We start from the raw sequence: 13,941 nt of genomic DNA, 5'->3' as shown, positions 1-13,941 counted from the left end.
AAAAAAAAAAAAAAAAAGCCTATTATGGATTGGAGATCATATGACAGGAAAATAAATAAATAAATAAATTGGGCAATCATATGATCTACTATGCTGGGAATGACAAATTGAAGAGGAATGGCATCACTTTCATTGTCAAAAAGAACATTTCAACATCCATCCTGAAGTACCCTGCTGTCAGTGATAGGATAATATCCATACACCTATGAGGAAGATCAATTAATACTACTATTTTTCAAATTTATGCACCAAAGAAAGATGAGCCAACAGAATGCAGACATTATCGAACAATATCATTAATGCCAAACATAAAGAAGTTAAAGATTTTTACCAAATTGTGAAGTCTGAAATTGACCAAACATGCAATGAAGATGCATTGATAATTACTGGTGATTAGAATGGGAAAGTTGGAAACAAAGAAGGAGGGTCATTGGTCAGAAAATACAGCCTTGGTGATAGAAATGACACAGGAGATCACATGACAGAATTTTGCAAGACAATGACCTATTTATTGGAAATAACTTTTTTTCAGCAACAAAAATGATGAATATATATGTGGACCTTGCCAGACGGAATACATAGGAGTGAAAGCGACCACATCTGTGGAAAGAGACAATGGAGAAGCTCAATATCATCAGTCAGAATGAGGCAAGAGGGTGATTGTGGAACAGATCATCAATGTCTCATATGCAAGTTCAAGTTGAAGTTAAAGAAAATTAAAATAAGTCCATGAAAGCCAAAATATGACCTTGAGTATATCCCACCTGAATTTAGAGACCAGTTCAGTAATAGATTTGATGCATTGAACCCCAATGACTGAAGACCAGAAGAGTTGTGGGATGACATCAAGGATATCATCATACATGAAGAAAGCAAAAAGTCATTAGAAAGACTGGAAAGAAAGAAAAGACAAAAATGGATGTCAGAAGAGACTCTGAAACCTGCTCTTGAAGAGAGAGTGGCTAAAACAAATGGAAGAAATGATGAAGTAAAAGAGCTCAACAGAAGATCTGAAAGGGTGGCTTGAGAAGACAAAGTGAAGTATTATAAGATGTGCAAAGACCTGGAGTGGGGTTAGAAAATTAAAAGGGAATAACACACTCAGCATTTCTCAAACTGAAAAGAGAAAAATTTCAAGCCTTGAGTTACAATACTGAAAGATTCTATGGGCAAAATATTGAATGATGTAGGAAGTATCAAGAACAGATGGAAGGAATACACAGAGACACTGGACCAAAAAGAGCTGTTCAACATTCAACCATTCAGGTGGTCGTATATGGTGAAGAACCAATAATATCGGAGGAAGATGTCTAAGCTGCACTGAAGGAATTGGTGAAAAACAAGCCTCTGGGAATTAATGGACTACCTATTGAGATGTCTCAACAAATGATATAATGCTGGAAGTGCTCAGTCATGTAGGCCAAGAAATTTGGAAGACAGTTACTTGGCCAACCGACTGGAAGAGATCCATAGTTGTGCCCATTCCAAAGAAAGATGATTCAACAGAATGCAGAAATTATTGAACAATAGCATTGATCATTTTGTTGTTGTTATGTGCTGTTGAGTCAGACCCTACTCACAGCAACCTCTTCTTAGGTTTCCAAGGCAGTATCACTACGGAAGTAGATTGCCCAACCTGCCTTCCAAGGAGTGGCTGGTGGGTTTGAACCACCAGCCTTCTGGTTAGCAGTCAAGTGCCTTAGGCACTATGCTACCAGAGCTCACAAGTAAAATTTTGCTGAAAATAATTTAAAAACTGTTGACGGGGAACGTCCAGAAATTTGAGCTTGATTCCAAAGAGGATGTGGAACAAGGGATATCATTACTGATGTCCGATGGATCTTTGCTGAAAGCAAAGAATACCAGAAAGATGTTTACCTGTCTTTTATTGATTATGCAAAGTAACTCAACAGTATAGATCATAACAAATTATGGATAACATTGTAAAGAATGGGAATTCCAGAACACTTAATTGTGCTCATGCAAATGTACGTAGACCAAGAGGTAGTCATTTGAACAGAACAAGGGGATACTTCATGGTTTAAAGTCAGGAAGAAGTGGGTCTGGGTTGTATTCTTTCATCATACTTATTCAATCTGGATGCAGAACAAATAATCTGAGAAGCTGGACTATATAAAGAAGAATGGGGCATCAGGATTGGAGGAAGACTGATTAACAACCTGCAGTATGCAGATGACACAACCTTGCTTGCTGACAGTGAAGAGTACTTGAAACTCTTATTGATGAAGATCAAAGACTACAGCTTTCAGTATGGATTACACCTTAGCATAAAGAAAAAAAAATCTTCACAAATGGACTAATATGCAACATCATGATAAACGGGGAAAATATTGAAGTTGTCAAGCATTTCATTTCACTTGGATCCACAATAAATGCTCATGGAAGCAGCAGTCAAGAAATCCAATGACGTACTGCATTGGGCAAATCTGCTGCAAAAGACCTCTTTCAAAAGTGTTAAAAAGGATAGATATCACTGTGAGGAATGAAGTGTTCCTAACTCAAGCCATGATGTTTTCAATCAGCTCATATATACGTGAAAGCTGGACAATGAATAAGGAAGACTGCAAAAGAACTGATGCTTTTGAATTATGGTGTTGGTGAAAAATATTGAATATAGCATGGACTTCCAGAGGAATGAACAAATCTGTCTCAGAAGTACAGCCAGAATGCTCCTTTGAAGTGAAGATTGTGAGATTTTGTGTCATGTACTTTGGATGTGATATCAGGAAGGACCAGTTCCTGGAGAAAAACGTCGTGCTTGGTAAAGAAGAGGGTCAGTGGAAAAGAGGAAGACCCTCAGTGACATGGATTGTCACAGTGACTGCAACAATGAGCTCAAACGTAGAAATGATTGTTATGATGGCACAGAATGCGGCAGCATTTTGTTCTGTTATATATCAGGTGTCTATGAATTGGAAGCAAATTAATGGCACTTAACAAAAATGTAATAGCATGCCAATTTTTCAGATGCTAAATTATAACTTCTTATAAAATACACTAATGCATATGATCTGTGGTCCTTGTACTATAGCCAGAGCATATAATTCAGAGCATGACATCTGGGATTGGAAGCATTTAGAAAGTTAGGTTGAAGAGGGTGGTACAGGGAGGTAGGAAGTTCCCTACTCTGAGTCCTGTGTCTGCCTCTTTTGGCTTTAACAGTCTGCAAACTGGAGTCTGATTTGAGGCTGAAAATCTGACACTGATTGAGAGGCAGCCAGGGTACCTGAACGCTAGAGAGTCCTGCTTGTTCAGCTTCCTCTCTCTCTCTCTCCTGTTATCTTTCTGCTATGATGATGGGCTCACACCAGGAAGGTCTGTCATTTGCATTTAGGAGCCTGCATTTCAAAGAGGCTGTCCCTTTTCATCCACCAGTGGGCAATGCTAAGGCCGGCACTCCTACTTAGCTGTCCCAGATTTGTGCTGCTGAGAGACCTTGCCTGCCTGGCTCAGTTCCTGCTAGTGAGTCTTGGCAGGGTGGATTCAAAGCATATTGATGGTGTCATGTTGTTAATAGGATGCCTGTCAAAGTATTTCTCTCCCCACTGGGTGTTACTAGTTGCTTTTAGTCAACTCCAGCTCATGTTGACTCCATGTGTGTCAGAGTAGAATTGTGCTCCATAGGGTTTTTAATGGTTGATTTTTCAGAAGTAGATCACCTGGTCTTTCTTCTGAGGTATCTCTGAGTAGAATTGAACCTCCAACCTACCTTTCAGTTAGCAGTGAGTGTGTTAACCATTAGGAGCTCTGGTGGTACAATGGTTATTCAGCTGGTAAACAAAGAGCTGTCGTTCTGAACCTATCAGCTGAGCAGTGGGAAGAAGCACCTATCAGCATCTTTCTCCATGGGAGAAAGATGAGGCAGTCTGCTTTCATAAAGATTTATATAGCCTTGGAAACTCCATGGGGTAATTCTCTGTCCTACAGGGTTATATGGATTGGAATCTACTGAATGGCAGTGGGTTTGGCTTTTGGGTGTTAACCATTTGCACTACCTAGGGACATTGGAATGAGGGATATCATTGCTGATGTCAGATGGATCTTGACTGAAAGCAAAGAATACCAGAAAGATGTTTACCTGTGTAAAAGGCATTTGATGGTGTGAATCATAACAAATTATGGATAACATTGCAAAGAATGACGATTCCAGAACAGTTCATTGTGCTCATGAGGAACTTGTACATAGATCAAGAGGCAGTCATTCAAACATAACAAGGGGATACTGCATGGTTTAAAATCAGGAAGGGAGTGTGTCAGGGTTGTATCCTTTCACCATACTTATTCAGTCTGTATGCTGAGCAAATAATCCAAGAAGCTGCTGGACTATATGAAGAATGTGGGATCAGGATTGGAGGAAGACTCATTAAAAACCTGTGGAATATAGATGATACCACCTTGCTTGCTTAAAGTGAAGATGACTTGAAGCACTTACTGATGAAGATTCAAGACTACAGTGTATAGTATGGATTGCTCATCAACATGAAGAAAACAAAAACCCTCACAACTGGACCGATAAGCAATATCATGATCAACAGAGGAAATACTAAAATTGTTAAGGATTTCATTTTACTTGGATTCACAATCATGGTAGCAGCAGTCAAGAATCAGACATTGTACTGCACTGAGCAAGTCTGCTGCAAAAGACCTCTTTAAAATGTTAGAAACCAAAGATGTCACTTTAAGGCCTAAGATGCATCTGCTCCAAGCCATGGTATTTTCAATTACCTCATATGCATGTGAAACCTGGGCAATGAATAAGGAAGAATGAAGAAGAATTAGTGCCTTTAAATTGTGGTATTGGTGAAGAATACTGAAAATACCGAGGAAGAGTGAACAAATCTGTCCTGGAAGACATGCAGCTGCAATGCTCCTTAGAAGGGAGAATGGCCAGACTTCATCTCATCTACTTTGGTCATGTTGTCAGAAGGGGCCAGTCCCTGGAGAAGGATATCATGCTTGGTAAAGTAGAGGCTCAGTCAAAAAAGGGAAGATCCTCAACAAGGTGGATTGACATAATGGCTGCAATGAAGGGCTCAACCACAGCAAGGATTGTGAGGATGGTGCATGACCAAGAAGTGTTTCATTCTGTTGTAATAGATGGCATAGTGCCTAAGGTATCTGACTGCTAACCAGAAGGTTGGCTATTCAAACCCACCAGCCTCTCCATAGAAAGAGACTGGGCAATCTACTTCCATAAAAATTGGAAACCCAAAGGGGGTCGCTAGGAGTCAGAAACAACTTGGTGGCAGTGAGTTTGGTTTTTCGGTTTGATGAGTGAGAGCCAACTCAATAGCACCTAACAAGAACAACAGGAACCTTGGGACCTGTAGGTGTGGCTGTTTCAGATAAGAAAACCCTGGCTGAGGGTGCATAAGGGCTTTTAGCCAGGGACTGGGGAGGTAGGAAGATACCTGTGAGGACCTCTCCTGCCTCAGACAACTAGGGTGTCTTGTCTCCACAAGGATTTTGGCTTTAAACTCACAATCAGAGTGTGACAGTGGTCCTGGATTTTTCTTCCTCTGTTGCCCGTTTGTTTGGTTGCCAACTGCAAACAGGTACTCCAGAACTGAGGGTGCCAGCTGATGCAAGTTCTTACTCATTTTATTTTTTCAGAGTTGTAGGTAGTTGCCCATGGGCCCAAACCACAAACAATTCCATTCCTGCTCTTTTGGTCCAAAGAGCATCCATGGCATGGGCAGAAGAGGGAAAAGGATGAAATGGGGACTTGAAACTCTTCTTTCACCTGGCATAGGGGTGCCCTGGGGATTGGAGGGCTCCACTTTGAGAACTGATCCCTTGTAGGAGGCAAGATTTTCAGCTGCAAATAAATAAGACCTTGGGTGGCACAAGTGGTTTTCTCTTGATTGTGAATTGAAAGGTTGGTGGTTTGAATCCACCCAGTGTACCTGTGGAAAAATAGGCATGGTGATCTGTTTCCATAAAGATTATAGTCAAGAAAACCCTATAGAGCAGTTCTGCTGTATAATACACAGGGTTATCCTGAGTGAGTTGGAATTGACATGACATCTATGGATTTGATGGTCTTTAAACTTGAGCTAGACTTGTGAAAACAGAATTCAACAGTTGATGTAACCAAACCAAGGATAGGGCAGGAACGCTTGGGACAAGGGCCTCAAGGGTTTTCCCACCACATCTCATCGATGGTGTCAGTGCCATTCTCCTAGTCTAGTTTTCTTTACAATCTTCCTAATATCATTGCCATAAAGGAAGGAGCTCTCTATCCTTAGTTTCAACTTAGAAATCTTAAAGAAGTCTCTGGTGGAGTCAGCTTGGTCATGTCCTTGGACCAATCACTGTAGCCAAGGGAATGATAAACTATGGCTCAACTTGAATGAGATTCCCTTCTCTGGCCAAACACTTGATGTGAGAAGTTAGATCTGTAGGATGTTGTTAGCTGATGACTCCACCTGATGTATAACAGAGCAAAACGTTGCCTGGTCCTGCCCCATATTCATGATCATTGGTACGTTTGAACTCATTGCTGTGACTATTGTGTCAACCTATCTCATGGAGTCTTTCCAACATTTTTGCTGGCCCCCTGCTTTACCAATTGGTCTTTCCTTATGATGTGTATAAAGTAAATAGTCAAGGATGTTAGCTTTCATTAAACTCTAAGATTATTACCCCTAAAGAATTTGGGATCCTAGTAGATTATACATCTACAAAATAAAGTGAAAAAGTAGAGATTCCACCCCCCCTCCCCAGATTACTAGGGTTTAGTACTGTACAGCTGGCCTTGAAATTCATCATTGACTTTCCAGTTTCAGAAATGCTGATTCATTTCTCACTTTAGCATGAGTATCCTCCCTGGTTGCCCAGGAGTGCAATTCTGTCTGCAAGATGTGGGAGCAGGATGTAAAAGCACAAAGGGACAACCTTGGAGCTCTCAGATGACCTCCTCTTTTCTTCTGCCCTGTAGGTTCCCAAAGAGGTATGTGAGTGCCAACAGAGATGTCCTCCCTTTGGTAAGAAGTGGTGTGGCTGCCTTGGGGCAGATACAGCAGCATCTCCTTACTCTGATGGATGTCTGTTCTTCCACAGATAGACTCCCACATGACCCAGTGAGTCTGCTAGCCCTGAGAGTTGTAAAGACAATCCTGTGTCCCACATGCTGGGCCCCCATGAGAGAGGACAGTAGTAACCATTGCCTTCTGCATACCTGGTGGTCTTATCTGAAGAAGATGATTATAGCACATCTTAGTTTCCTATCTGACCAACAGACCAACAGAAATAAGTACCCTGATCTCTGATAAGAGTAAGAAGCACTGAATTTATCTTTTTGGCTTCTCAATAATTTATAACTGGGCTAGAGAAACATCAGTATCATACTTAACACCTAGGATTTCTTCCTACCATCCCAGGCTTTACCTAGCTGTATCATCCATCTCAGCCAGCTGAAGGCAGGAGCCCTGGGCAGCCCTCCTGGGGAGGGGCCCAGCATGGCCACCTTTGTGAGTGCATCTGGGGATGTCCTTGGCTCTCCTGGTGGCAGCCAGCACAAAGCCAAGCCCAATAAATTCTAACCTGGTGATCCAATCCTTAGCTGCATGGAGGAACCACCTGGGAGCTTTCAAAAATCAGTGCCCAGGTAGCACCCTAGACCAATTATATAAGAACCTTCTGGGTGGGACCCAGGCATTGAGTATTCTAATAAGCTACCCACATATTCCAATGTGTAGCTAAGGTTGTGAACCACTGTTCTGTCTCGGGCTTCCTCTGTTGTTGTTGTTGTTGTTATGTGCCGTCGAGTCGGCCCCAACTCATAGCGACCCCTCCTTGGGTTTCCAAGGCAGTATCACTACGGAAGTAGGATTGCCCAACCTTCCTTCCGAGGAGTGGCTGGTGGGTTTGAACCGCCAGCCGTCTGGTTAGCAGGCAAGTGTCTTAGCCACTATGCTACCAGAGCTCCCTAGCTGGGGTCAATTACACTAATTATGTAGAGGCCTATTTGTCCTGCTTCATTTTCACTCCTGCTCTCAAGGGCTCTCAAGCTTAACCAGCTACAGCTTGTGTCAATGAAACACAAATCCACAGGCTCTATTCCATGCCTGAGAAGCTCTGGTGGTGTAGTGGTTAACTCCGGCTACTAACCCAAAGATCAGCAGTTGGAACCTCAAAGCTGCTCTATGGGAGAAAGATGAGGCAGTCTGCTTCTGTAAAGATTTAAAGCCCTAGAAACCTCATGGGGCTGTTCTACTCTGTCCTATAGGGTAGCTATGAGTCTGAAGCAACTCAAAGGCAGTAGGTTTGGTTATCTCATGCTTTAGTCCAAGGCTGCAGACTACTGGTCTACCCTGTTCCCTTGTCTGACAAATGCATGTTACTGATGATGGAGAAGGAGCTCTGGTGGCATAGTGCCTAAGACATTTGACTGCTAACCAGAAGGCTGGTGGTTCAAACCCACCATCCACTCCTTGGAAGGAAGATTGGGCAGTTTACTTCTGTAGAGATACTCCCTTAGAAACACAAGGAGGGGTTAATGATGATGGAGAGAAACAGATAAGGGAGTATGGATACTTTGGAGAAAATCTCTCTTCACTACTAGAAAACAAAACAAAATCTGAGTTAAGCCCAGTTGCTGGTCATTCCCAACAGGAATGTTTCATTTACATGAAGAAGGAATCATATGCACATGCAGTAGAACGTCCCCCAACAGTGTCACAGGGTGCCCTCAGTATGTCACCATGGATCCTGTGCTCTGCAAGTGTCAGGGGATCTTTAGGTCTCAAATCACTGCATTAGAATCCACTGGAGGGACCAGCCTTCTGGGCCCCACTCCAAAGTTACTGATTCTGTAGGTCTGAAGGGGGTGGGTGGGGGCAGAGTTGGCATGGCTAACAAGTTCCCAGGTGATGCTGAAGCTGGGCTCACACTTTGAGAATCACTCTCAGTTAAACCTGCTCTATCTCATCCTGTCACTGATATCTGAGCCATGTCAAGAGCAGCACGAGGGCCAGGAACCTAGTGGAATCTAGTTGTTTGAGCCCCTGATAGGGCAGAGTGGACCCAGCTCTTTCCTCAGTGTCTTCCAATTCCCACCCTGGCCTCCCAAACAGAAATTTGATTTCTCTAATCTCCCTTTGTCCCTGGATTGTAAATGGAACTCAGTTTGTTCCCTTCCCAGCCCAGCCCAAACTAGAGCTGGTTGTTCCACCTCAATTCTACCAAGTACTTTCCCTTGCTGGTTCCCTTCCTTTGCTCCCATCAGGGATGGCAAGAATGGCATTGAACTCCATGGCACTTAGGCATGGCCACAACCTCATGCCCTCAGTATTGTTCTGCCCAAAGTATAAGGGAAATTCCTAGCTCTGTGGTTACTTGTGCCAGGTCAGTGGGGGCTGTTGGGGGTTTCCTTAGAGTCCTGACCAGGGCAGTGGGGACAGGTGACCCTGCTTTCTTCCTTGCCTTGCAGACATATGGTCCTAAGAGGGTCTGTTGCCCATGAATGGACACTGTCCACGCCCGAGTAGGCCTCCTGGCTCTGTTCCGGGTCACACAGAAGTCACAGTCTCATGCAACTTATCAGAACCTGCCCTCTGACACTGGCATCTTGATGAAGATTGATCATAAAAATGCAGTGCTGCAGGGAGGCTTAATTACAGCAATAATAACACTAGCACCTGTGTTTTCAAAGCACCTTATAGTTGCTAATTAGCCTGTGTCATACACCAACAGCCTCCTTCTTCCCCCAATAAAATAGGTGGGTAATGGGGAGCATCTTTCCCCCTCCAAGAACAGCCTAGCTCCTGAGGGAGCAAGGAGGGACCTAGAACCAGGCCAGGCTGTGGTTGCCTCCGCTGTCTGGCTCTCTTAAGAGCTGCCGCTTTGGCCTCCCAGCTGGGGACCTTATAGAGCCAGCAGTTTTCCAAATAGTCACAGGTGAGAAGGCCCTTCTGGTTGCTTTTACTTACAGGATTAGGATTTAAGCCTTGGGCCTGTGGAGATCAACGGCAACCCCGGGCCCCCACACTCTATCCACACTCCATGGAAGGTCATTGCCATCTACAAAATAAAAGAGTATGTTGGATTCAATGAGCCAGTGACTCATGAGGAAAAATATCCAGTGAGAAGCTGAGCACACACTATAGATCCTGCTGTTCAATTCTTCCTTTTCCTGGAGAGGAAACAGAAGCCCAGAGGCAATGGGTCTGGCAATGGGGACAGTCAAGGACAGTGACTCAAAGAGGGCCTGGCACTGAAAAGGTGCTTACGACACACTTGGTGATTGACCAGCCATGAGTCACTGACAGAATCTACTGTGGGAGATCAGGCAGGAACTCAGGCCTCCTGATGCTTAGCTCACTGTTAAAATCCAGTGAGCCCTAAATTAGTGTCATAAAATTGAACTCTTCTGCCTCCATCTTCTAGAATTTAAAGAGAAATTGACTGTGACTCTCACTCTGTGCAGCTGGAGAGCCACACTGACCGACACCTGGGCCGGGACTTCTTTCTGTGCCACCCGCCCTCAGCCCGCTGTAGCACCTATGTCAACCTGCGTGAGGTCTCTGGTCGGGCCTCTCTCCCCCCAGGGGAATACCTGGTGGTTCCGTCCACTTTTGAGCCCTTCAAGGATGGCGAGTTCTGCTTGAGGGTGTTTTCGGAGAAGAAGGCCACCGCCCTGTGAGTGTTCATTGTTCATCATTAGCTTTTCATGGATTCTAGAACTTCCATCTTGGTGGACCGTTCTTGGAAATGTTCTCCCCATCTTGCCCCAGTTATCATTCTTCCCCTCCCCCAGCCTCCACTCCCTGGGAACCCAGATACATAAATCCCTGTTGGAATCAGCCCCGTGGTGTGGGGCACTGTCTGCGAGCTCAGGCCAGCTGAGATGCAGACGCCAGGCCCTGTTGGCTGACGCCCCCTACCATTTTGGTCGATAGAACACAAGGGGAGTTTTCTTGAAAAAAAAAAAAGGTCAAGAATGGATGGCAATAGCACCAGTAGCAGCGTGGTTAGAGGGTCTTCCACATAGCAGGAGTGGGCAGGTGAGACCCAGAGAATAGGATCTAAATGGCAGTACCACCTCCTCTGTCTTACACACACACACACACACACATGTGCACACATGTGTGTACATACATACATGCACACGTGCTCACACACATACCTATGCTTGTGCCCATATATACACACACTCATACATACATGCACATGCATACACATGCACACACTTGTTCATGGGCTTGCTAGCTGATTCCAACAGGGATTTATGTATCTGGGTTCCCAGGGAGTGGAGGCTGGGGGAGGGGAAGAATGATAACTGGGGCAAGATGGGGAGAACATTTCCAAGAAGAACGGTCCACCAAGATGGAAGTTCTAGAATCCATGAAAAGCTAAATGAAATTGGCAGCTCTTTTCTCTTGTGAGGAGTCCCTGGGTAGTACAAATGGTTAATGCACTTGCTGCTAACTAAAAGACTGGATGTTTGAGTCCACCCACAGGCACCTCAGAGGAAAGGCCTGGAGATCTACTTTTGAAAAATCAACCACTGAAAATTCTATGTAGCACAGTTCTACTCTGATATGCATGAAGTTGCCACGAGTCAGAATTGACTCGATGGCAACTGGTTTGTCTTTGGTGAAACCTCATGGTGGAATGAAGATTGTGGAGGTGAAGGAGGGGATGCTGGTTCAAGACTCAGTTTATGCAATTTGGTGCTAGTAGGAACCGAAGGTCTAGGATGGGAAGCCAATCCCTCAGAAAGGTCAGAATTTCCTAAAAGAACCTAGCCATGACCCGTACATTTTACTTACTTATCTTTCTTTGTGTTCCAGGGAAATTGGAGATGTGGTAGATGGAAACCCACATGAGGTATGCAGTCTTTTATGATGCCAAGCTCCGACGTTGTTACACAGCAGACATTTGGGGTTTCTTATTGATTTGTAGGTGTTCTCTACATACTAAAAATGGTAACTTCATTGCTCAGGGCCACAAATATTTTCTAGGCCCTGGCTTGTCCTGGTGAAGATGAGAAAGAAACAGCTCTGGGACCCAAGCTTTGCAATGCATCCTCACTCTGAGGAATCTTAGCATCCCACACAGCCATTCAGCTAGATGCACAGATAGAGCACTCACCGTGTGCCTCAGCATTTCTGTGCAGGATGGAGAAGGCAGTGGGAGAAATAGATCCAGTCCCTTGCCCTTGAATAGACTTCCATCTTTGAGGGGACAAATGCTGGAAGCACAGGTAAAAGTTGAAGGAAAACTATGAGAGAAACAAATCTAAACCTAACAGTGCCTGCGTGTGTGTGGTCCTTGGGGGTGCTGGAGTGAATACCTAGTCTGGGAAGGCTCCATGGAGGAGGTGAGTTTAGAGCAGACTTTGTAAGAGGAAGTGTGTAAGGTTAAAGTGCAGGTTTACCCACCTCATTCCCCTTATGCCTCCCTTGAGGCCTCTCTTTACTGTCCTGTCCCTCTGATGTTGTGTGTGGAGGCAGCATGCTGACAGCTGCTTTCCCATCAGGCCTATACTATGACTATGGCTGAGGGGCACTGCATCCAAGAGTGGGACAGTAGTATCTTCATGGATCCAGCTTCCGCTGCTCTGGTCTGTCTACCTAAACAGATGGAGGTGCCTCTGGCAGGTGCCACAGGCTGCTGACTCTGCCCTCTTTGGCTGAAGTGGGGGAAGAGATATTCTACTATTTGGCACAAATCAAATTTGTGAGCTCATATTTCTGCAGATACAGGAGAAGTTATCAAACAAGGATCCATCTTATCCTGTTGGTTTATGCCATGAGTTTGTTAGATAGAAAATGCATGCCCCCATTGTCTGTTCTTTCTCATTCCAGTTAATCCCTGTCTTTGACAGATGTGACTGCTCTTAAGTCCCTTGGGACTTGTTGTTGTTGTTTGTTATGTGCCATTGAGTTGGACCTGACTCATAGCGACCCCTCCTTGGGTTTCCAAGGTGGTATCACTACGGAAGGAGATTGCCCAACCTTCCTTCCAAGGAGTGGCTGGTGGGACTTGGTGCACTGTATTTAAGCCAATAGTCTAACCACCTTGAGTCAGCTAAAATACCTGGCACCAGATGTTTGCAGCTCTTAGTAATCTGAGCTCTTCAGAACTACCCTAACCTGGCCCCAGTTGCAGGTGCCAGTTCAGCACCTTTACTGCCCCAGGGAGAATATATTTTTCATAGTGGCATTTCTTCCTACCAGTCCCAGACATGTTAAAAAGCCAGTGTACTTGTGAGGAGGATATGGATTCTGATCCACAACTCAGAAAGAATTATTCAACCACCTTTTTCTTTTCTTTTTTGTTTTCTGCTAAATTAACTTAAAGCTGATTCTATGTCCCCATTGCACCAAGTTGACAGCGGTCATAATTGAGGCTCCTCATCTCCACCTTTTAAGGTCTTGGAGTTCTCTGAAGCACCAAAGCAATAAAAAGTTCTGTCTGGTCACAAGTCAACTTGCTGCCTCTGCTCACAGGTTCCTTCATGTCTGATGGCTTTTGGGCATCTGTTCTATACCTGGGGCCTGGAATCTTTGGGGAACCAAAAGCCCCCAGATCTATGGCACCATCTTCCCACCAAAGGTCCTGGGGCATGGCCATGGAGCCATGCAAAGATTCCTAATATTTCAAGGCACTGTGGAGTTCCAACCTCTTATTAGTCTCAGGGAAATTCTGCCTTTTCTCTCTCAGCACCCTCCCCAACACAGACACATAGAGGCAACCAGTATAATGTTGTTAGGGCACTTGGCCTTTTACAAGGAACAGAAAGAGCCATTGCCTCCAAGAACTTCTGATTTCCTTCCTCTGTTGTTGTTGTTATGTGCCATCGAGTCGGCCCCAACTAATAGCGACCCCTCCTTGGGTTTCCGAGGCAGTATCACTATGGAAGTAGGATTGCCCAACCTTCCTTCTGAGGAGTGGCTGGTGGGTTTGAACCGC

At 44.5% G+C, this 13,941-nt stretch overlaps 1 protein-coding gene across 1 annotated transcript in view; it reads left to right on the top strand.

The window, feature by feature from the left end:
- The window catches only part of CAPN8 (calpain 8), a 121,966-nt gene that overhangs the window by 87,119 nt on the left and 20,906 nt on the right, over positions 1-13,941 (top strand). Inside the window, exons 11-13 of the mRNA XM_007936956.1 lie at positions 6,962-6,973; positions 10,451-10,662; positions 11,817-11,853. Coding sequence (XP_007935147.1) covers positions 6,962-6,973; positions 10,451-10,662; positions 11,817-11,853 — 261 coding nt within the window. The remainder of the gene's footprint in view (positions 1-6,961; positions 6,974-10,450; positions 10,663-11,816; positions 11,854-13,941) is intronic.

This window comes from Orycteropus afer, unplaced genomic scaffold (genome assembly GCF_000298275.1).
Source record: "Orycteropus afer afer isolate SDZICR_OR568_19922 unplaced genomic scaffold, OryAfe1.0 scaffold00039, whole genome shotgun sequence".
In the NCBI taxonomy this organism is placed as follows: domain Eukaryota; kingdom Metazoa; phylum Chordata; class Mammalia; order Tubulidentata; family Orycteropodidae; genus Orycteropus; species Orycteropus afer.
Note: the sequence above shows the minus strand (reverse complement) of the source record. Positions and strands in the feature narration are given on the sequence as shown.